General features: G+C 34.9%; 1 protein-coding gene across 1 annotated transcript in view; it reads right to left on the bottom strand.

Annotated features, from left to right (window-relative positions):
• LOC126889313 (transmembrane protease serine 11C-like) overlaps positions 1–23461 on the bottom strand; it is a 77661-nt gene that overhangs the window by 12906 nt on the left and 41294 nt on the right. Inside the window, exons 4-5 of the mRNA XM_050657539.1 lie at positions 3072–3311; positions 338–545 (exon numbers count right to left, since the gene is read on the bottom strand). Of these exons, the coding sequence (XP_050513496.1) occupies positions 338–545; positions 3072–3311 (448 nt within the window). The remainder of the gene's footprint in view (positions 1–337; positions 546–3071; positions 3312–23461) is intronic.

Raw genomic sequence — 23461 nt, 5'->3', positions numbered from 1 at the left:
TATAAACACAGCGGAAGGTAATAGATATTTTTAATTGGTATCCTAAGTTCGTGGCGAAAGGTATTATAATTTGGTGTGTGATTACTGTTGACCATTGTGAACGAGTTTAAGTATTAAAATAAATATATTTTCGTAAATACTTGTTTAAATATTTTAATAGACTACACTAATGAAATAAACAATTTACATTAAATGAAGTTAGTTGCTCCCTTTTAGTTTTGATCAGTGTTTAATGTATAATATTCTAATTGTTAAATAAAGTATGATTAAAAAAAGTTTAGGTGATCTATCTATCGGGTTTCTAAATAACAGAAATTATTATTTTTTAGATACTTACTGTACAAGCATCGATCATGTTTACACCACCCGCACATATTTCTCCATTTTGATCCAAGTACGAATCAGTCGAAGGGCCCAGTACATTCAGAAACGAAGCTCTACAAGTTGCATAACTAACTATGTTAACGTAAGCTTTCTTTTGAGGTACAGTGGGAACACCCGTGGTAGTTTCAAAATTAATTTGTCCCCAACCACTTACACTGCAACTAAAATAGATTTTGGCTTTATATTTCATAAAATTGCAGAATTAATGATAAGTAAAACAAAGTAAAAAATAAAGAGCAAAGTTAGAATTTATAAAACTTGCATCAGACCTGTTATGACCTATGGCATTGAATCAAGACACCAATAAAACCAAAAGCATGATCTGAACGGCCGAATTGAAGACACTAAGGGCAATAGAAGGGAAGACAAGAAGAGATAGAATACGAAACAACATCATCAGGGACCAATGTGGCGTGCCAGATGTAGTCAGATGGGGCTTGCAAAGACGAAGAGAATGGTTCAGTCATGTAAAAAGAATGGAGGAGCACAGACTACCAAGAATTGCTCTAGAAGGAAAACCAGCAGGCAAGCGTCCACCGGGGACACCACCAAAGAGATGAAGAGATAGCTGGCAGTCACCCCTCAAGAAATACTTCAACGTCGGAATTAACAGATCGAGAGATCTACAACAAGTATAAGAAGAAGAAGAAGACAAAAATGAAGGATGATTTAGTGAAACGGTACGATTTGACAACGCTGCTGACGATAAAATGAAGGAACCGCTGGCTTGCGACGTAAACATTGTGAATCTAGAGAGTGGGAAGTTTAGTTATCATGGAGAAATGGTCAGGTGAACAACGCGTATTTTTTATGAAAGCTTATTTAAAAAATAGTGAAAGTTTCGTACCTGTACAACGAGCGTTTCGTTTAAACTTCGATTTCCCGCCCCGATTTTCCCGATGTTTACGTCGCAAGCACGCGGCTCCTCGATTTTATCGTCAGCAGCGTTGTCAAGTCGTACCGTTTCACTGAATCACCTTGTATAAATTGTTTAAGATCAATGAACTGGCTAGAATTATTTGGACCGATTTGACAACTTCCTTGTAAGAAGTTATGTTCATAAATAACAGTTATGACTTACACGGACGAAACAAGGCCAGATACAAGGGAAAACACGAAGACATCTGGAAACCAACGAAATGAAGATCTTAAGAAGAATTGCTTTAAAAGGACTACAGGATAGGGTAAGAAGTGAGGAAATCAGACGCATATGTGGGGTGGACAATATAAATACCTGGCTAAAGAACAAAAAAGAAGAGTGGAATGCGCACATAATCAGGATGTCTGAATCAAGGATAGATAGCCAGGGACAAGTCACCGTTAGGCAGAAGAAGTATAGGACACCCAAGGAAAAGATGGAATGACAACTTAGGGGCAGAATGAAAGGCACCATTGAAGAAAAACAGGCAGTACTGCCTACATAAAAAAAGAAGTAGAAGAATAAGAAGAAGAAGAAGAAGAAGAAGAAGAAGAAGAACTTCCTTGTAAATAGATGGACAAAATATCTTTATAAATATCACAAACTTTATCATAAACGTGTGTAATAATGACACGTTTACTTTGAAAGTATTCACTTAACTTTGAAAATTCAGAGACTTTAGCGAGACGTGGCAACCCTGTTATAACACTTGTACGCGACACTTTCAGTAACTTTCGGCTGACTTCGCAATTGGCTCCGTGCGTCTCCCCTCTACTTACAGTCACGTGACACGCTGTCAGATTTTGTCAGGACGTTTTAACATTGAGTCTTATGGGATTATTTTGTTAAACTTGAATATTTTATTTTGTAGTGATAATAACCGAATACAATTGTTAGAATTCATTAGTTATTAATTTATACTGTAATTTATAGTGCAACAAAAATATTTTCTTTTTCGTTAATAAAGATTTATTGACATAAACTGCGATAGTGAGGTTATGTATACAAAATCAAACTGATAATCAATATTGGAAATAGAAGAATTTATATCAGATTAGGTGCGTTTTTATTTTCTGTTTATATTAATACATAATATCACTAGCGTGACACGGCATTTTTTTTAAATGTCTCATTTAAACATACACAAAGCGTCCTGATAAAATTTCAAAAAACCGCCACCACGAGCAGGTCGGTCGATTTTGCTTTGACACTTTGTTAACGCTCAGAGCGAATAGGGCTTTTCATCGATTGTCATTTGTTTCGAGCTTCTGTCATAATAATATGTTGTATAATCTGTGTATAATATTAATATATAGTATTTTTACTACAAAAACGTTATTACGTAGGTCAAAATTTTTGACGTAAGAGAACTGTCAGAACATTAGAATGTGACTTTTCATTATTGCCGTGTTTATAATAAACATAGCAATAATGAAAAGTCACATTCTAATGTTTTGACAGTTCTCTTACGTCAAAAATTTTGACCTACGTAATAACGTTTTTGTAGTAAAAATACTATACAAACACTGACTATACGACATATGACAGGAGCTCGAAACAAATGACTGTGAATGAAAAGCCCTATAGGAGAAGGATATTTGCTACATATCGAATAATTTATCGTTGTTATGTTTATGGTGTCGTGTCGAACTTTTAAAGTAGCCGACTATTTCAAATGTAGTTCCGACACACTGTATTAACGTACCTATGTTCCGTTCTTATTTGGATGGTACTGTATACAAAGATATTTAAAATTTCGTTGACTTACCCATTTGCCATAGTAAAAGATGTACCCTTTGCTGGAAGACATATAGTGTTAACGTTGGTAAATATTCCAAATACGATAGGTTGAGTTAAGCGTAAAACAGCAATATCGTTTCTTAATAATGAAGAACTGAAACTCTCGTGCAATTTTATGTTCGACACAGCACTGCTTTGCACATTTGTCAGATTGGATGGGTTCCAAACACCCATGTATACCTTAAGTGTTGGTGGATTCACACTAGGACTGTAAAAAATAATGGCGATAAAACTACACTGGCGAGCAAACAAATCGACTCAAATGAAAATTAAGCTATATTTTTTTACTACGCTGGGGTGAGAGCACGCCAAATAGAATTCTGTTTTTCTGACGTCACAAAATCGAATTTTACAATGGGGGAATCGACGGTTGCTAGGCAACGTGACGTCACTAAAATAGAATTCTATTTGACGTACTCTCACCACTGTTTTGCGCAAGTGCCTATCCACTTATATATAAATTTAGAAGTGACATATTGTGAACAGAAATATTTTTTTTTGCAATGACACCAATATTTTTAAAGTTAGTTACTAAAGAACACAACAAGAACACATTGATATTATCCAAAGGATTCCAATCGCAGATATCAATTTGAATATCAAGCAATATTGTATACAAGTTTGGCAGCATTGTTGGGATTCGAATAGCTCAAAGCTCAAAGAGATCAAAGATTACATCAATCTCCAGCTCCAGCTCCCTGAAAAGAGAAGAGAACAAGTGGTAATAAACCGATTAAGAATTGAGCATACAACATTAACCCATAAGTACTTAATAACCAAAGAACTACCACCACAATGCTCATACTGTAGATGTCTGATAACAGTCCAGCACATTCTTACAGAATGTCCACTTTACTCGTATGAACGAAGCATCAACAACATTTCTGAAGAACCAAGTCAGCTGAAGAATATATTAAATTATAATTTATTCAGTACAATTACTTATCTTAAAGATATATATTTATTTCATAAAATGTACCTAATAATTATATTGTAATTGTTTAATATCCGCTAATAATCTTCTATGTTTGATGCGGCTTTATGTAAATAAAAAAACAGTAAAAGTAATAAATATAAAACTATGCTTCTGTATACTTCTGTGTGCCATACAGAAATTTTTTTTATTATTGTTACAAACGCCATCTGTTACAAACCATAAACACTAAGCATTTTTGTTAAACAGAATTTTAACATTAAGACCAAACAGTAGCGATCAACAGGTAGCAACAAACGCGTTCCAAGATTGTGGCTCTAAGCGCCGGACTCCACTTGCGATTTTCTAGTCGCGCGATTGTTCTGTCGCGAAGATTGAATACATTGTTTCACAATGTCTGTCAATCCACGATTATTTAGTCGCAAATGGATTGACTTGTATTTGAAACAATGTGTTCAATCTTCGCGACAAAACAATCGCGCAACTACAAATCGCAAGTGGAGTCCGGCGCTAATTTTGAATATTTTGTCGAGATATGTGGCACACATATTCGTAATATAATAAAGAATGGCGGTACAGAGCCCAATTTCAGAAATATGTTAGTATGTGGAAATTACTCTATAACTAAATAAAATATTGAAAAAAGGAGCTTGTACCGCCATTAAGAAAGAAAAAAAATACACTTTCTTCAAATAATCTATTTTATCCCGTGCCTAGATTTTGTGTCACATTGGAACTACTAAAAATCGATTTTTTTATAACAAGAAATCAAACGTCACTGACTTGGCAACATTTCGCGCCTATGTGTATAAAAATTATTGTTTTTAATAGTATAAACATCACTGCCAGTGTCGAATTACCGACGCACTGTTGCCTCACTTTTGAAAGTTCGCAGAACTTTCGCAATCTTGGACCGCGTTCGTTGCTACCTGTTGATCACTACTGTGTGCTCTTAAGAGTGATCGCCCAGTGGCTATAACTCTATTGGTTGATTATTTTTCGAACTGGGTATACATTTGTACGACTTATATCTATTTACTTCACTATGTACTTAATCTAATCTCTAAACTTTGACTTGCTGTCTATAGACCACAAGTATACAGAAGTAGAAAAATTTTAAAACACGTTGCCAATTTGCATAAAAAATCATTTTTTTGGAATCTCTACAATAGTCAATATTTTTTTTGCTTTTGTTCTTTTAATAGGGAACTTGCACATTTTTTATTACATAATAATATTCAGTTTTCTGTAAAAATGAAATTTCCAAAAGTTCACGCTTCAAAAACTCAAATTTAAAATCTGTGTATTTAAAATAGTTCAAACGACCAGTGACGTCACATAATTATACTTTATTTATGTTAATGTTTATGGTTATATTTATATTTTAATGACATTTATCGTATGTTATTGTAATAATACACTAAGCATCAAAATTAACGCACCACCTTAAAAATGGAACAATTTTGATATCTTGTATTTCCTAAACCTGTTGTCCGATTTTAGTGATTTTTTAGTATATTATTGTTTTATTCTTCTAAAATATACATATTATAACAATATTGCTAAACAGGTAAGTGTCACTGTATATTGGGTGTAACAATGATAGTGTGTTTTTCGCTCAAAATTCGGATCACCCTGTGCAATATTCCAGCTTATATAAAATATTTAAAGTAAAACTCAACTATAGCCTTAGGCTTTCTTAATATTTTGCTTTTTGATTCATTTGCTTAGGTTGGATAATAAAAAAGTTAGGTACTTTAACAAATAAAATCTGACAAAACTCCAGGACCGGATGAGATTAACAATGAGATTGAAAATGGAGATAACCTTCTAAACCGTATATATAAATTAATGGTCAATATTTGGGAAAAGGAATACACGCCTGAAGAATGGAAGAAGGGACTCATTATACCAGTTTTTAAAAAAGGAGACTCAACGGTCTGCAGGAATTATAGAGCAATTACGCTATTAAATACAACATATAAGATCATGACAACAATTATAAGAAATCGGCTAACCAGATACACAGAAAAAAACCTAGGACCGTATCAACAGGGATTTAGAAAAGGGAGATCAACAATCGATGCAATCCACGTTTTAGCGCAAACAATCGAAAAAAGTTACGAACATGGCATAGAACTGCACATATTGTTTATTGATTTCCAACAGGCTTTCGACAGCATCTACAGAAAACAGCTATTAAAAGAAATGAAAAATATGAATATACCTGCAAAATTAATAAGATTGACCAGAATGACAATGAAGGACTCAACAGCAAAGGTTAAAACAGTGGATGGTGAAACAAAGAATATAAACATAGAACATGGGGTAAGACAAGGCGACAGCCTATCAACAACTCTCTTTAATATAGCCTTGGAGGGAGTAATTAGAAACACAGGGCTTACAAAAAAGACAATAATCCAAAGCTCTGCACAAATAATAGGGTATGCAGATGACCTAGGATTGATAGCCCGCGACAAGAGAAGCCTAGAAGATGCATTGCTAACATTGACAAGAGAGGCAAAAATCAGGGGGTTAATAATTAACCAGAAAAAAACAAAATACTTAATAAGCACGAGAAATCAAGACCAAATAAATAGAATAAAAGAAATAAGAATAAGTGATAATGAATTCCAAAGGGTTGATTGCTTTAAATACTTAGGAGTGATAGTAGATGGTCAAAACAGAAGAAGCACTGAGATAAATGAAAGAATTAAAGCAGGGAATAGGGCATTCTGTAAATACCACAAGCTACTTAAAGATAAAAACCTGAGCAAGAAAACAAAAACAAAGATATATAGAGTGGCAATTAGACCAGTCATCACCTATGGAGCAGAAGCAATGTGCCTTACAAAAAAAGATGAAGAAAAACTGAGAATAATAGAAAGAAAAATTATGAGGAGAATACATGGTCCAATTAAAACAGATCAAGTAGAAATACGAATTCTGATGAATCACGAAATAGGAAATCTAATGGAAGGAGAAGACATAGTGAGATTCATTAAAGCACAAAGACTAAAATGGTTTGGCCACATCCAAAGAAGAGGAGTGGATGAACTAATTAGGCAGATAACAAATTGGACGCCAGTAATAAACAGACCTAGAGGAAGACCGAAAATAAGATGGGAAGATCAAATGCGAGAGGATATATCCAATACGGGAATTACAGGCTGGAGAGAAAAAATACAGAATAGGAAAGAATGGAAACAGATCACAGAGAAAGCAAAAAACACGAAAATCTATAAAGGATAATGAAGAGGGCTTATGCGGACCAATCCACCGCATGAAATGGATTAAAAGAGCTAATGGACCTGAGCGACCTATAATCTACTAGAGTGACCGGTCTATATATACTTTAACAACTAGCAGTGTTATTCATCAATACAGGGTGTTTCTAACTAAGTGCCACAAACTTTAAGGAGTAATTCGACATGAAAAAATAACGACCGTTTGCTTTATAAACATATGTCCGCAAATGCTTTGTTTCTCTTGCCCGGGATGTTGAATTTTTTCTTATAAAATGACCATTTATTTATTGCTCTAAAACCGGTTGAGATATGCAAATGAAATTTGGTAAGTATTAAAAGGTAGTAATTACGCATTTTTTGACATACAACTAAGAATTTTATGTTCACCATTGGCGTGCGTACGGGTATAAACATTTTAGATACATCCCGTATGCACGCCAATGGTGAATATAAAATTCTTAATTGTATGTCAAAGTATGCGCAATCACTACCCCTTAAAACCTACCAAATTTCATTTGCATATCTCAACCGGCTTTAAAGCAATAAATAAATCGTCAGTTTGTAAGAAAAAATCAACATCCCGTATCTCGGAAACGAAGCATTTGTAGACATATGTTTATAACGCAAACGGTCATTATTTTTTTAATGCAGAATTACCCCTTAAAGTTTGTCGTACTTATTTAGAAACACCCTGTATTGATGGATAAAATGGCTAGTTATTAAAGTACTTAACTTTTTTATTATCCCACATAAGCGAATGTGTCAAAAAGCAAAATCTTAAGAAAGATTAAGGCTACAGTTGAGTTTCAATTGCAATATTTGATATACGCTAGAATATTTCCACAGGGTGTTTCAAACTTGGAGGAAAAAACACACTATCATTGTTACACCCGGTATAAAATGGCACTTAACTGTTTCAATAATATTATTATATCGATGTTCTTGAAGAATAAAGCTATAATATACTAAAAACTATCGGAAAAATCGGATAACAGGTTTAGGAAATACAAGACATCAAAAATGTCCCATTTTTAAGGTGGCGCGTTAATTTTGATACTTAGTGTATATACTACTTTGTTGAGATTGGAGTTTGATACAGTTTTTGAAGGAAGGAAAGAAGGTTTACTATGAAAAATAAAAGAAAACACTTAACGGTTGTTTAGTGGCATTTTTGTAAAGGTACAACTATTAAAAACCCCAATAAAATATTTATTGGATTACCAGCCGATTAAAAACGGCGTTTAAAGCGGTTAATTACATGCAGAAAAAAAAACGTTAAATATATTTCAGTTAATACACAAGGTCTTCATGTATGTCAAGATCATTTTATCGTAAGTATAGCACCTATCTGTTGTCTGCTTAATAAAAACGCTTAAATATTAGTTCGAAATTGTCTTAACAAAAACACGCAAATATGTCAGAAATAGCAACTATCAAAATATTTAAAAAACTGAGTGTCAATAGCAAAACGAATGCCAAACCTAATGAATTAATGGCGAGGACATCCAATACTACAATTATATGACGTCACGACAAATGAGGGCGTGTTTTGGGCTGGGTGCTATAATTTGAATGTTTAATCGTCTTTAGGGCCAAACGAAAGACAAAAAGAACTTTTTTTATATATATGTTCTAAATTATGTTCTGTTGTGATTTTTGTTGCATTTTCTTCAAATTTAAAATTTTATGCAAGTTCCCTATTCAAAGTAACACAACATAAAATTGCTACGCATAAATTACAATTAATCGAGTTAGTCGATTTTTTTGCTTGCAAGTGTATTTTCTTAGTTGTTTGGGATTTAGGTGATATTATCGTATGTAAATATTCCGTTACACACTAAACGCAACTTAATAACTAAACACTGAAATAGCTATTTATACATATAACAAGGGAGGAAAGTGCTACTTTTCCTCCCGAGAATGAAGTTTACTGCCCGACGCGTAGCGGAGGGCAGTAATCATTCGCTTATTTTACATTTTAAAGTAGGAGACTTTAAAATGATATTGCCAATATTGTAACATGCCTAAGAAAGGAAAATAGAATTTGACAAGATGTTGATATGTCATATAAGGGGATGTTACACAAATTGAAGAACATTGTCTACGGTTGCTCAGTTGGAAAAGATATAGGGTGAATCTTTAAGGGATGTTATTAATATACTCTTATTAGCTTAGAAATAAAAGTAACAGGAAAATCAAAGTAGAGGAAAGTCGCCAATTATGGAATACCATTTTGTTTTGGGGATATATAAATTATACCCTTATACAAATGAAAACAATTTAATGTTATGACACATCAGTCATACATTTTTATGTAGTAATTAAAAGCCTTCTATTCAATATCTTAATTAACAAAAAAAGTCGAACAAAAAAACAAAATCCCAAATGAATAACCAAATATGGAATAGATATCCATATATGGAATATAGGCATAAACCAACATATCAATAACAAAAATAGACATAAACATCTGAGATCAAATAAATTTAAATAAGAAAATTGTGAAAAATGAAAGAAGTAGCTTAATTCACTTGCAGACATCACAGATCCATGTACGAAACTCTGGACCAGCACAATCATAATGAGCCTACTTACACTTAATCCACTATTCCATAATTAGGCACAAACGACTGTCCATATTTGGAGTTGTACATTAGTTCAAACTAGTATCAACATTTTTTATAAGTCGTAATGTTTTAATTACAGAAGGTCTTAAAATGTCAAAATAAAGGTACTATTGATACACGCAATAGCATAACAAGTCTGTATCCATGCATAATAACCAATAATACTCGTTGAATATATTTACCTTTAGAATTTTCTGAAAGACGATAAAATGCATGTGATGTCTATGCATGTTTTATTGACTCCGCCAAGGCATTTGACCGTTGCCAGCACCAGAAGATGGTAACCGCCCTACAAAGAGTAGGATTAGATGAGAAGGACATTCGGATCATCATGAATTTATACTGGAACCAGCGTGCTCAAGTCAAGGTCGAAGACCAGTTGACCGACCAAGTGAAGATCATGCGAGGAGTAAGGCAGGGCTGTGTACTCTCGCCGACTCTTTTCAATATATACTCTGAGGAAATTTTTACTGAAGCCCTCACAAACCTAGAGATGGGAATCCGAGTGAACGGTGAATACGTCAATAATATCCGCTACGCCGATGACACTGTATTAATAGCAACCAGCCTAAATGATCTACAGGCTTTACTAGACCGTGTGAGAACTGTGAGCGTAACATACGGACTGAACCTTAATATTAAGAAAACTAAATTCATGGTTGTCAGCCGTGTAAATTTAGATCCCGGGGCACTAATGGCAGATAGCGAAGAGATCCAGAGAGTCGACAGATTCACTTACCTCGGAACTACCCTCAACTCACAATGGGACCACGCTCAAGAGATTAGATCCAGAATTGAAATGGCACGGTCTACATTTATTAAGCTGAGATCCTTGCTGTGCTGCGGTGATCTCAGTTTAGGAACCAAGAAGCGGATAGTGAGGTGCTACGTTATTCCAGTGCTACTGTATGGAGTTGAAGCCTGGACACTGACGCAAGCCACTGAAAAGCGGATCGAAACCTTCGAGATGTGGATCTACAGGAGGATACCAAAAATATCTTATGTGGACCATGTCACCAACATTGAGGTCCTACAGAGCATGACAAAAGAAAAAGAAGTGCTTAATTTAGTAAAACAACGTAAGCTTGAGTACCTTGGCCACGTGATGCGGAACGAAGAAAAATATCGAGTTCTTCAACTCGTCATGCAGGGCAAAGTATTTGGCAGGAGAGGACCGGGACGCCGTCGTATCTCGTGGTTGAAAAACCTCCGACAATGGTTTGGGATAAGCTCCGCGGAGCTGTTTCGCAGAGCAGTCAACAAAACAATGATAGCCTTGATGATCGCCAACATCCGGACCGGATAAGGCACTGAAGAAGGTTACTTCCCATAGTTCATAAAAAATTCCATAGTTCATAGAAAAATTTATAGTTCATAGAAAAATTCATAGTTCATAGAAAAATTCATAGTTCATAGAAAAATTCATAGTTCATAGAAAAATTCAGCATTGATGGAATTTCTCAAAAACAAATTAGAACTACTCGAACAAAATATTGAAGATACTTATTATTTCTTGAGTATATTAAACTGGATCAAAAAATACTACAATAGAAGCAAACTTCATGCTTTAACTAGGGTGTTGAAGCTAGAACACAAAAAGAAAACTTCTTAACTTCTGCCTGTATGTAAGGAAAGATTAGTATACTGACATTGGTAAAAAATATTGCGTTCGCCTAAAAACAGCGGAACGCGGTGGCCTGCGGCTTGCTTAGGCCATACTGGAACGAATACTAACTCAAACACAAAAACGTATGCAATAAAATTGCATAAACTTAACTGAAACTTCAACACAAACTGTTATGATATTCACGCTAAAATCCCGAGAACGTAAAATCGACAAAATACACAATATTTAACATCGTGAGAAACGAAAGAGAATCAGATGATTCAATTTCACACACTCACAGTACAATTTATGAAACAAATTCCGCAAACAGGGTGGAACAAAAATAATACTAGGGGCGTACTTACGGTGTTAACATAAAAAATGAAATGGTAATATATCAATGACCTTCGCACCTATTACACAGCCTCCCCCACGATTTCAACTTGGTGCAAGCCACAGATTGAAATCGGAACCAAAGCCAAAAAAAACTGTAACGGTCAAAACAAAAAAGAAGAAAATTAACACCATATAATCTCAAGACAAAAAAATATAAACTAGACATTCGACTTGACGAGTCGACTCCAGGTGCGGTTCGTTAGCTCTTAAGCACTACTACCAATGGCAGATTTCTATTAAAATGGCTCTAACCTAACCAAAAGGGCGGAACAGACCAGTGCTGAAGGTTCTGGAAACGGAAAAGAGTGGTGCTTCCAGCTCAGCAAAGGCGGGTGGCCAACAGGTAATCTATTCGCATACAAAAAGTAAAAAATATAAACTACCAACCAGCAATTTAAACTTTTTAACTACAAGTTGAAACCACGACAACAAAAAGAAGAAGAAAGGATGGCCAATGTTCCTTAAAAATCTTCTGTGATTAATCGTGACGGAAAATTTCAAAAGTAAGGAAACTCCCAGAAACACAAGAGATATATTCTAAACCAAAAAACGTTAAAACAAAAATATAATAATTTTGAAAACAAAAGGGGTACATGTCAAGAAGAGCGTTCTTAACAATAGCAATCCAACCAAAACAAAAAGAATTGATTCAAAACAAAAAACGAAATAAACAGCAAACTACAAAATGAGCAATTCGTTATAGTGAGTCCACTGATAACAAAAGAGCAAAGCAAAACTAAAATAAACAAAAGCAAAACTAAATAAACTAAATAGCAATTTGTCATAGTGTAACAATAATAACAAAAGAGCTAAACAAACTAAACTAAAATAACTACATATATACAAGAGGTGTCATGGATTCTTTGAACCAGGATCCCTAAAATATTTTAGTAATAACAACACGACAGTGTTGTCCCAAAACACAAATAACTAGTTTGTCGTGAAATTGTTCAGAGACCTTAGGCTCACGCTAACAAATACACTACACAACGCATAGACAAAATCTTTCACAACACAACAGTGTTGTCACTAAAACACAAATAACTAACGCACAAAAACGACGACGTCATAAGCCATCATCATCAAAATATCTTCTTCTTATGGTGCCTATCCGTTACGGATGTTGGACACTAACATGGCTATTCTGACTTCGTTGACTGCTGCCCTGAAAAGTCCGGTAGTGGTTAAGTTAAACCATTTTCTCAGGTTATGCAGCCAGGATATTCTTCTTCGTCCTGGACCTCTTTTCCCATGCACTTTACCTTGAAGTATGGTCCGAAGTAGGTCATATCGTTGTTCATTGCGCATTATATGGCCCAGGTATTCCAGTTTGCGACGTTTTATGGTTACGACTAGTTCGCGCTCTTTACCCATTCTATGTAGAACTTCTTCGTTGCTAACTCTCTCTATCCAGGAAATCCTCAACATGCGTCTGTAGCACCACATCTCAAATGCTTCGAGTCTCTTCAGTGATGTTTCAGTTAAGGTCCATGACTCCACGCCATATAAAAGAACGGAGAATACGTAGCATTTTAGTAAACGAACTTTTATTTCCAATTTTATATCGTGGCTGTTAAAGATTTTTTTCATTTTGACGAAAGCTGATCTTGCCTTTTCGATCCTTATCTTAATTTCCGTCGATTGGTCCCAATCAACAAAATATAGGAGAGATATATTCTAGATTCTATATTCTAATCTACAAGATATGTTACCGTTTTAATGGACGCATGGGATTCTTTCAGCCCTGACTAAGACCACGAATAACATAAGAATAATGATGGTATGCATAATTAACAAAATATAGGCAAGATATGTTATCGTTTTAATGGACGCATGGGATTCTTTCAGCACTGACTAACACCACGAATAACATAAGAATAATGATGGTATGCATCATTAACGGCATAAAAAAACACAAGGTAACATGTTGCCCTTGTTTTGGATACATAAGGCATTTTTGACTAACTCCAAGGACAACATAATATGATAACGCTATAAGCAGTTATCAACCAAAACTAACACTATATATACACAAAAAAACAAAAGAGTTACCGATAGTCTTCGAACCATTATAGTTCCTCATAGATAACTATCGTTAGCAACTAGACAAAGATATTTACAGACAAATGGGGTGGTGGATGTTTAGCTTAGTTGTGATTTGTGATAACCAGAATAAATGATCGCGATGACTAACGCGTATCACACGCCTATAATAGGGACATATTCGATAAGTTAAACTCAGTAGAAGTCATAATCAGTAGTGTCTAACATTCCGGGTTACACAACTAAACAAAAAGTACCATATTACACCAAAGACATAAAAAAATTAGACTAAGTTTTACTAACACTAACTTTTACTAACACCCTTAAAAGCAATACAGAGTTTGGTCGGGGTAGCAAGAACTAAAATCTGACAATATAAAAATAAACAAAAACTAAACATATATGTACAAAAAAATTTACACAAAATAGGACAAAGTTCACATAAGTGTAGCTCTTCCTGGAACACGGACAAAAAAATATCAAAAATAGAGTACGCAAAGGCACAAAAAGAATTTTAAAAAAGAAGAACAACAAACGAAAGAAATAGGCAAGCAGTCATATGGGTCAATAAAGTCAAAAACTAAAAATAAAATAAAGAATACTTTAATAACTATTCTTCAGAATACAACAGATTTGAAATAGTCGATTACGGTCCTGTCCAAAAATAAAAATTGTGATTTTACACATACCAAAAATAACTAAACAGCAACACATTTTTACAACCCGGTTGGATTCAAAGATATGCTTGTGACAAGTTTACTAACAAAGAGCAAGAATCCCGAAAAGCACTGGATCTGTTGCTGAATTGCAACCATGAACAACTTCTTATTCCGACGAGTCAACTGGCGGGAATCCGCTAACTTCATCCCTCGCCTTCCTCAGTGGCTGGTCATTCACACTGCCAAACAACAACTCCTAACAACAAAAAAGATCGGAACTCACAGGCCCCATAAGCAAGAGCAAACCAAAGCAAACATCTTGGAAACGCTTTCGCGCTATATCTCGTAAACTACCAACCCCACGGAAAATCTAATTAAATTTAAAATGTAGAAAATTAAATTTTCTACAATTTTGTTTCTAGTACTTTATATCGTCAAGTGACCAACAAAAAAGATATAAACAAAAATATGTAAAAAATTTTTAACAAGTTTCCTTTTGGAGGTTATAACTTTTTTCAGTTAATTTTAAAATAAAATAAGATAATAGCAATTTTGTAGAGAATTTTTCAGCGAACAATTTCCGCTATAAAGTTGTTTAATTCTACTTACTTACATAGGTTTTACAGCGCTCCAAACTTGACCAGATTCTCGAATGCTCATAGGGATACAATAAAAACAAAAGTTAGGCTTACTTTTCTATCTATATATATTTTTTATTTATACAATTTATTATGATTTTAACATTCCTATGCTATTATTAATCTGTTTTTGACCTTTCTCCCCACTATAAAATTTATAACCCTAAGCATATATAGAAAAGGCCCAAGAAGTTGTTTGAGGACAAATTCACCTGTTCAGAAGGAGAATGACGTAACCGCAAAATGCAAAATTCCTAAGAAGAGCAAAAAAACGAATTTTTGATATCAAAATCATAAAGTATGATCAAAATTAGCCATTCACCACACAGTGGTCAGGATCTCGATATATAAGCGTTTTTTGGGGTGTGCCGCTTGTCTATGAAGTATTAGACTTTGCGTCAAGATATAAGAAATCTGGCCTGGCGCTGGTGGGATGTCCCTACCGATTTAGTATCATAATAAATAGTTGACGTTACTAATCCCCCAATTGTCTTCGCGACGGGTGGCAATAGTTTTGGAACAGCTAGTAGGGCCGTACTTTATATTATTTACAGAACTGACACGTTACCTATCAATGCAAATAAATTATTAAAATTAAAATTTCTAGACAATGTATTAAAAATTTTGTTTACTGATGATCAAATGATCACAAACAATTTTTATGTCCAATGCGCTCATTACGTGAATTTTATGGAGTTAGATTATAATGTGTTTTATATCGTTTTCACTTTAAACAAAATGGACTTCCGATAATGGAGCTTTCTATCTTTAAATAAAAAATTAAAGAATCATTAGAAAGTGCATTAGTTAAATATAAGATATACCTCTAATTATTATTCTATAGCTTTACACATAATTCTCGTGCTTATAGGTATTTAGGTAAAATTAAGTATCATTTATTTATCCAGAAAACATACATTATGGAACATTATGAAAGGGGGGCAAACATATTTAAGTTTGACATTTGTACATTCAGGCAGTTATTTTCTTGCATTTAGATAGAAGGTTAGATCGCGAGTATTCAAGTAAAATGTCTGAAGTCGGTGAAGCTAGTGCTAAGTGTAAAACACGTGTACATTTATCTGATGATGCCAAAGAAATTATTAGGAATGTTTATCAAACTGTGAAAGAAGATAATCCAAATCCAGAAGACGGTAAATTCCTCATCAAGACAACATCTCGACTGACAAGGATGCCATATACAACAGTGTGGAAAATTGTTACGAATAGAATTCAACCTCGTAAAAAGCGGAGTGACTTTTCTACACATAAAGCAGTAAATGAAAAAGACGCTGAGGTAATTAGAAGAGCAATTTACAATTTCTATTCAAAGAACCTAGTTCCAACGCTTAGTATGATCTACGATCAACTTGTTAAAGACTATTCCATTACGTATTCGCCTTCAACTTTATCAAGATTTTTGAATCACATTGGTTTTCGATACAAAAAAATTAATAAGCGATCATCAATAATGGATTCTCCTCGTCTAATTAAATGGAGAAATGAATACTTGGATGCTATATCTAAATTTAGAGATGAAGGAAGACCGATATTTTATCTAGATGAAACATGGTTCAATACCCACGATACTGCTCAAAAAGGTTGGACAGACGATTCTATTAAATGTGCACCCAATTATCCAATTAATAGAGGTCAGCGAATAATTATTCTGAACATTGGATCCAAAAATGGCTGGCTTGGAGGGGAAAGTTTTTTACTATCGGCAAAAAACATTAAAGATTCAAAGCTGGACTACCATGAAAATATGACGAGTAGCTTGTTTAAGGAATGGTTTGAAAAGAAGGTGTTGCCAAATTTGCCTCCAAAAAGTGTAATTGTAATGGATAACGCAACGTATCACAGCGAACAAATTAGAAAAATCCCCAGTGTAGGTTCGACAAAAAAACAGATATCTGATTTTTTGTATGACAATGATTTGTACTTTGAAGGAACATATACAAAAAAAGAAATGTTGGAAGTTCTTCACACAAAAGTGTTTAAGAAACAATTTGTTATAGACGAATTAGCCAAACGTGATGGTCATAATGTATTGCGATTACCTCCTTACTACTGTGTCTTCAACCCCATTGAATTAATCTGTAGCCAACTTAAGGAAAGTTTACGACGAAACAACTGCTGTCCCAAATTTAGTAGCGAATCGGTGTCACATGTTGTAGAAGAAATAAAAAAGATTTCCCCAACACTGTGGCAAAATTGTGTTTCACATGTTATAAAAACGGAAGATCATTACAGAACATTAACCTCACATATTAAACCAATAATTATAAAATTAGATAACGATTTTAGTGAAGATGACAGCGATAGTGACATAGAGTTGTAATTTGTATTTATTTTTTTCCGTCTAAACTTCAAATTTTATTTTTCTATGTTATTTTCTGTTATTTTTTATTATGTTATCTTTTTAATTGTGATTTTTGCTACCACTCTTTTAATCTTTTATTGTTATTATCATTAATTTCCTTAATTTCTTTAATTTGTTTATTTCTCTTATTTCATTGTACATAATAATATACCTATAACTACATAGATATAAATACGTAATAAATATAATGATATGATATTTAAATTTATATTTATTATTCCAACCCCATTAAAATATTATATCTACTTGAAGACTTGAGTTTTTTTTGTTAAGGGGATGGGTACGAACTTTCGGCTTTAAGCCGTTACGTTATTACCGAGGGCCGAAAGTCCCTGAAAACTTCTATAATGTTTATTATAATTAGTTACAGGGGTGAAAGCTAAGAGAAAATTTAGTGTGATGTTTAATTTCAAATATCTCATTCAAAAGAAACTTTTAATTCATTCCAAGGGACTTTCGACCCTCGGTAATAAAGTCATTTTTCATTCTGCGTTTAAATTTTTCAAAAATACTTACATATTAGTTTTCTCAGGATTCGAAAAAAATGATTACATTTAAAACACATTGAAAGTTTTGACAGGCGTCAAAATTTTGCATTTTTTCCTTTCCCCTTAATTTTAGCGAATCCGCTCCTGGAGGGTTTGTTGTTTGTTATTATGATACTAAATCGGTAGGGACATCCCACCAGCGCCAGGCCAGATTTCTTATATCTTGACGCAAAGAACATAACTTTTTTCCTATTGCATATTTTGACTTAAAATTTTCCAAAAAACTTCTTCATGAATTATATTTTATTGTTTTGTTGGTTAAAATTATAAACTAAAAAGTTTGTCACTCAACTTTTTTAAGTAAACATGAAACTAACGAAATATGATGACAAAATGTTTAAAAACTAACAACTCCTTTTTTAATGTGTTTAAACATTTTGGACAAATTTCATTGTTATCTATATACTTCAAAGATGACACAGTAAAATTTTGCAACAGGAAATATTTACAGCGACCAAAGATACAGCGAGGTAAATTTGAAAAATCATCAAAATTGATTTTCGGCATTTTTGTATAAAATTTGATTTTTGAACATGTTCCACCAAATCTAGATAAAAATAAACTTCATATCCGGATTCAGCGACCTCGAAAACATGAAAATACACCAAAATTGGTCATTCACCTTAAATTTGATTTTCGTGGTCGGCATAAAGATTGCTGCCGCTCGATTAATATATAGATAGAAAAGTATTTTTTTATTGTATTCCTGTGAGAATTCGACAATCTGGCCAGGATTGGAGCGCTGTAAAACCTAGATAATAAATAAAATTTAAACAACTTTATAGTGAAAATTGTTTATTGAAAAATCCTCTACAAAATCGCTATGATGTTATTTTATTGTGAAATGAACGGAAAAAAGGTTATAACCTCCAAAAGGAAACTTCTTACAAAATTTTCTCATATTTTTGTTCATAACTTTTTTGTTGGTCACTTGACGATAAAAAGTAATAGATATAAATTTTTTAGAAAATTTAATTTGCTACATTTTATGTGTAACTAAATTTTCTGTAGGATTGCTAGTTTAGGAGATACAGCGCGAAAGCCCTTTGCACCCCTTTTTCCAATATGGCGGCCGTGGGACAAGGGTGGCGTCCCCAAAAACTTGAACTTAAGCTTCTACTGAACCCTCCTACACATTAAAAAAATAAAATTGACTCCTCTAAGAAATGCAACCCTAAATGTAACATTTTAATGGACTAAAGTTCATACTGGGTCAATCTAATATAAACTTGTGCATAGAAATAGGACCACTTAAAAATTTGGTCATTTTTGATGTCTAATATATCCTAAACCAGTTGACCGATTTAGGTGATTTTTTACAGCTGATTACAATATTATAGCCTGATTTTTAACAATACCACTGTAACAATATTGTTGCTAAAGAGGTAAATTTTCATTGTATACCGGGTGTACCAATCAAACTGTATTTTTTTCTCAAATTGGATTAATGACAAAACCCTCTTTATACGATTCTATTATTAACATTTTTGCCAATAAAGTAAACAAAAACTTATATTTGGGAGGTTCAAAATAATTTTGATTTTTTACATCTGGTTTTGGTAACACTTTAGAAAAAGTCACACGTCGCCACTGCTGCATAGTAGTTTGTGCCAATGCTACTGGCAGCCACCGATTGCCCATGATTGTTATTGATAAAATGAAGAAACCACGTGATTTTAAACACCTGGTTTAAAAGTCTCCATGTATTAAATCAGAGGTAAATGGGAAGAAGGCCAGGTTGAAACACAATTTGGCTTCAGAAATGGACTGGGAACCAGGGACGCACTCTTTGCACTAAATGTATTATTGCAGAAAGGCCGAGATCAAAGGAAATACGTCTTTGCTGTATTCATTGTCTATGAAACGGTCTTTCATCGAGTAGATCCTCACAAATTAATTTAAATATTAAAGCATAAAGAAGTTGATAGCCAAGACGTACGAATTATAGAAAAATTATACTGGCATCAAACAGCGACAGATTGCATAAATGGAAAACCAGTAGAAATATTTAAAATACAAAGAGGTGTCAGACAGAGTTTTATACTGTCCCCACTGTTGGTCAATTTATATTCAGATAAAATATTTAAAAAAGCGCTGCATAATTTAAAATGGGGCGTGAAAGTTAATGGAATTCTGATGAATCAGACGATATAATTATTTTAAGTGATGAAATGAAGGCTATGGAAAAGTAAATAAAAAATCCTGTAGGCTTAATTTCTAGATACTCACAGGCGCTACTCGCATTATGAGTTAAGCGGCTGTGACACTGCGATGGGGAAGGCAACGGGAAACCACCCCATAAATAATCCCTAGTTTATTCATCATGGTTAATGTAAACCAATTTGGAGAAGATACTGATCATGGGCTTCGGATACCAAGATCCGGCAGGGGAAGAAGAACACGAATATGTAAGGCTTCCCAGGTCGTCAACCCACGAAATCCTTACCAATATTTAAACACTAATAGAGAAAAAATGTGCACGTGGAAAGTTCAAAAAATCTGTACTTGGAATGTTCGAAGTATGTTTGAAGGGGGAAAGATACACAACACCATCCAAGAAATGAAAAGACTAGATATCGACGTGATGGGAATCAGCGAGATGAGATGGCCAGGCTCGGGACAGTGCTGTGTAGATGAGCATATAGTATGCGGGAAACGATGAACCACATCACTGGAATGGCGTAGGCGTAATTCTGAGCAAAAAGATTGCTGGGGCTGTGATCAGCGTGCTACCTTTCTCTGACAGAGTCATTCACATTAAGCTGCAAAGCAGGCAAGTTAATACCAACATCATTCAAATTTACGCTCCAACATCAGAAAAGCCAGCGGAGGACATCGAGGAGTTCTACGCACTTGTACAAAAAGCACTAAAATATACCAAGAAGAACGAGCTTACCATCATCATGGGTGATTTCAATGTCAAAGTCGGTAAAAACAGAATAGAAGACATTGTCGGACAACACGGCTTAGGCGAAAAAAACGACAGGGGAGACGACTTATCCAATTTTGCCGGGAAGAAGATTTTACTATTGCTAACACGTGGTTTAGACTTCCCCCGAGACGACTTTACACATGGAAATCACCTGCAGAGACAGCCCACAATATCATCAGAAACCAGATAGACTTTATTCTCATTAACAAAAGGTTCAAGAATAGCTTGACTCCGGTGAAGACCTACCCAGGAGCAGACGTCTCATCGGACCACAACCCATTAGTGGGCCAGGTAGAACTCAAACTAAAGAAAATCATCAAAAGTAAACCTAAACAGAACCTGGATTATGACACTTTAAAGACCCCGTAGTTCGTCAGAACGTAAGAGATGTAATGAGAGAAAAACTAGAAACCGCTAAACAACAAGAACAGAGTGTAGAACAAAAATGGAGTTATATCAAAGACGTCGTGCTGAATGCGGGAAAAGAACATCTGGGAAAGAAAACAAGAGTAAAAAATAAAGAATGGATGACTGATAACATTTTGCAGATGATGGATCAAAGGAGATTAATGAAGAGCAGGGACGCGAAGAAATACCAAGAAATCAACCAAACAATTAAAAAAGAAATACGAAGAGCCAAGGAGACATGGATGCAAGAAAAATGTAAATTAATCGAGGAGCTCCAAGTGAAACACGATCATATAAATATTCACCGATAGATTCTAGAAGCCACTGGACAATACAAGAGGAGAAACACACACCTCCTCATAAACAAAGACGGGAACCTGGCGACGACAGTAAAGGAGAAGCTGGTGACCTCGAAAATGTACATCGAAGAACTCTTCTGGGACTACCGAGGCAACCTTCCAGAAATAAATTGCATGACAGGGCCGTCAATACTAGAAAGCGAGGTGAAAGCGGCTTTAAAACAGTCTAAGAATGGTAAAGCCACAGGTCCGGACGAAATACCCGTCGAACTTATTAAGGTGATGAGTGAAGTAAGCACGAAGGAGTTAACTGAACTGTTCAACGCCATATACGATTCAGGTAATATCCCAGAGGAATGGCTATTGTCAACGTTTGTAACAATACCAAAAAAACAATCTGCGAAAACGTGCGAAGATTTCCGGACTATCAGCCTTATGAGTCATGCACTTAAGATTTTTCTTAAAATCATACATGCCAGAATTTACAAGAAATGCGAGGAAAATGTCGGTGAAATGCAATTTGGATTCCGCGATTCCATGGGTACACGTGAGGTACTTTTCACCTTACAGGTTCTGCTTCAGAGATGCCGCGATGTTAGTTGTGATGTCTATGCTTGTTTTATTGACTACGCCAAGGCATTTGACCGTTGCCAGCACCAGAAGATGGTCACCGCCCTACAAAGAGTAGGATTAGATGAGAAGGACATTCGAATCATCATGAATTTATACTGGAACCAGCGTGCTCAAGTCAAGGTCGAAGACCAAGTGAAGATCATGCGAGGAGTAAGGCAGGGCTGTGTGCTCTCGCCGAATCTTTTAATATATACTCTGAGGAAATTTTTACTGAAGCCCTCACAAACCCCACAAATACATCAATAATATCCGCTACGCCGATGACACTGTATTACTAGCAACCAGCCTAAATGATCTACAGGCCTTACTAGACCGTGTGAGAACTGTGAGCGTAACATACGGACTGAACCTTAATATTAAAAAAACTAAATTCATCGTTGTTAGCCGTGTAAATTTAGATCCCGGGGCACTAATGGCAGATAGCGAAGAGATCCAGAGAGTCGACAGATTCACTTACCTTGGAACTACCCTCAACTCACAATGGGACCACGCTCAAGAGATTAGATCCAGAATTGAAATGGCACGGTCTACATTTATCAAGCTGAGATCCTTGCTGTGCTGCAGTGATCTCAGTTTGGGACCAAAGATGCGGATAGTGAGGTGCTACGTTCTTCCGGTGCTACTGTATGGAGTTGAAGCCTGGACACTGACGCAAGCCACTGAAAAGCGGATTGAAGCCTTCGAGATGTGGATCTACAGGAGGATACTAAAAATATCTTATGTGGACCATGTCACCAACATTGAGGTCCTACAGCGTATGGCAAAAGAAAAAGAAGTGCTTAATTTAGTAAAACAACGTAAGCTTGAGTACCTTGGTCACGTGATGCGGAACGAAGAAAAATATCGAGTTCTTCAACTCGTCATGCAGGGCAAAGTATTTGCCAGGAGAGGACCGGGACGCCGTCGCACAGTGTTCAAAATTGAAGGAAACGTGATCGAAAGTCCAAAAAAAAAATAAACCTGAGAATGCCGAAATTAAGGGGTTTGTTTGTACTACTCATGAT

Source organism: Diabrotica virgifera, chromosome 8, assembly GCF_917563875.1.
Source record: "Diabrotica virgifera virgifera chromosome 8, PGI_DIABVI_V3a".
Classification (NCBI taxonomy): domain Eukaryota; kingdom Metazoa; phylum Arthropoda; class Insecta; order Coleoptera; family Chrysomelidae; genus Diabrotica; species Diabrotica virgifera.
This window is presented reverse-complemented; position numbering and strand designations above follow the sequence as displayed.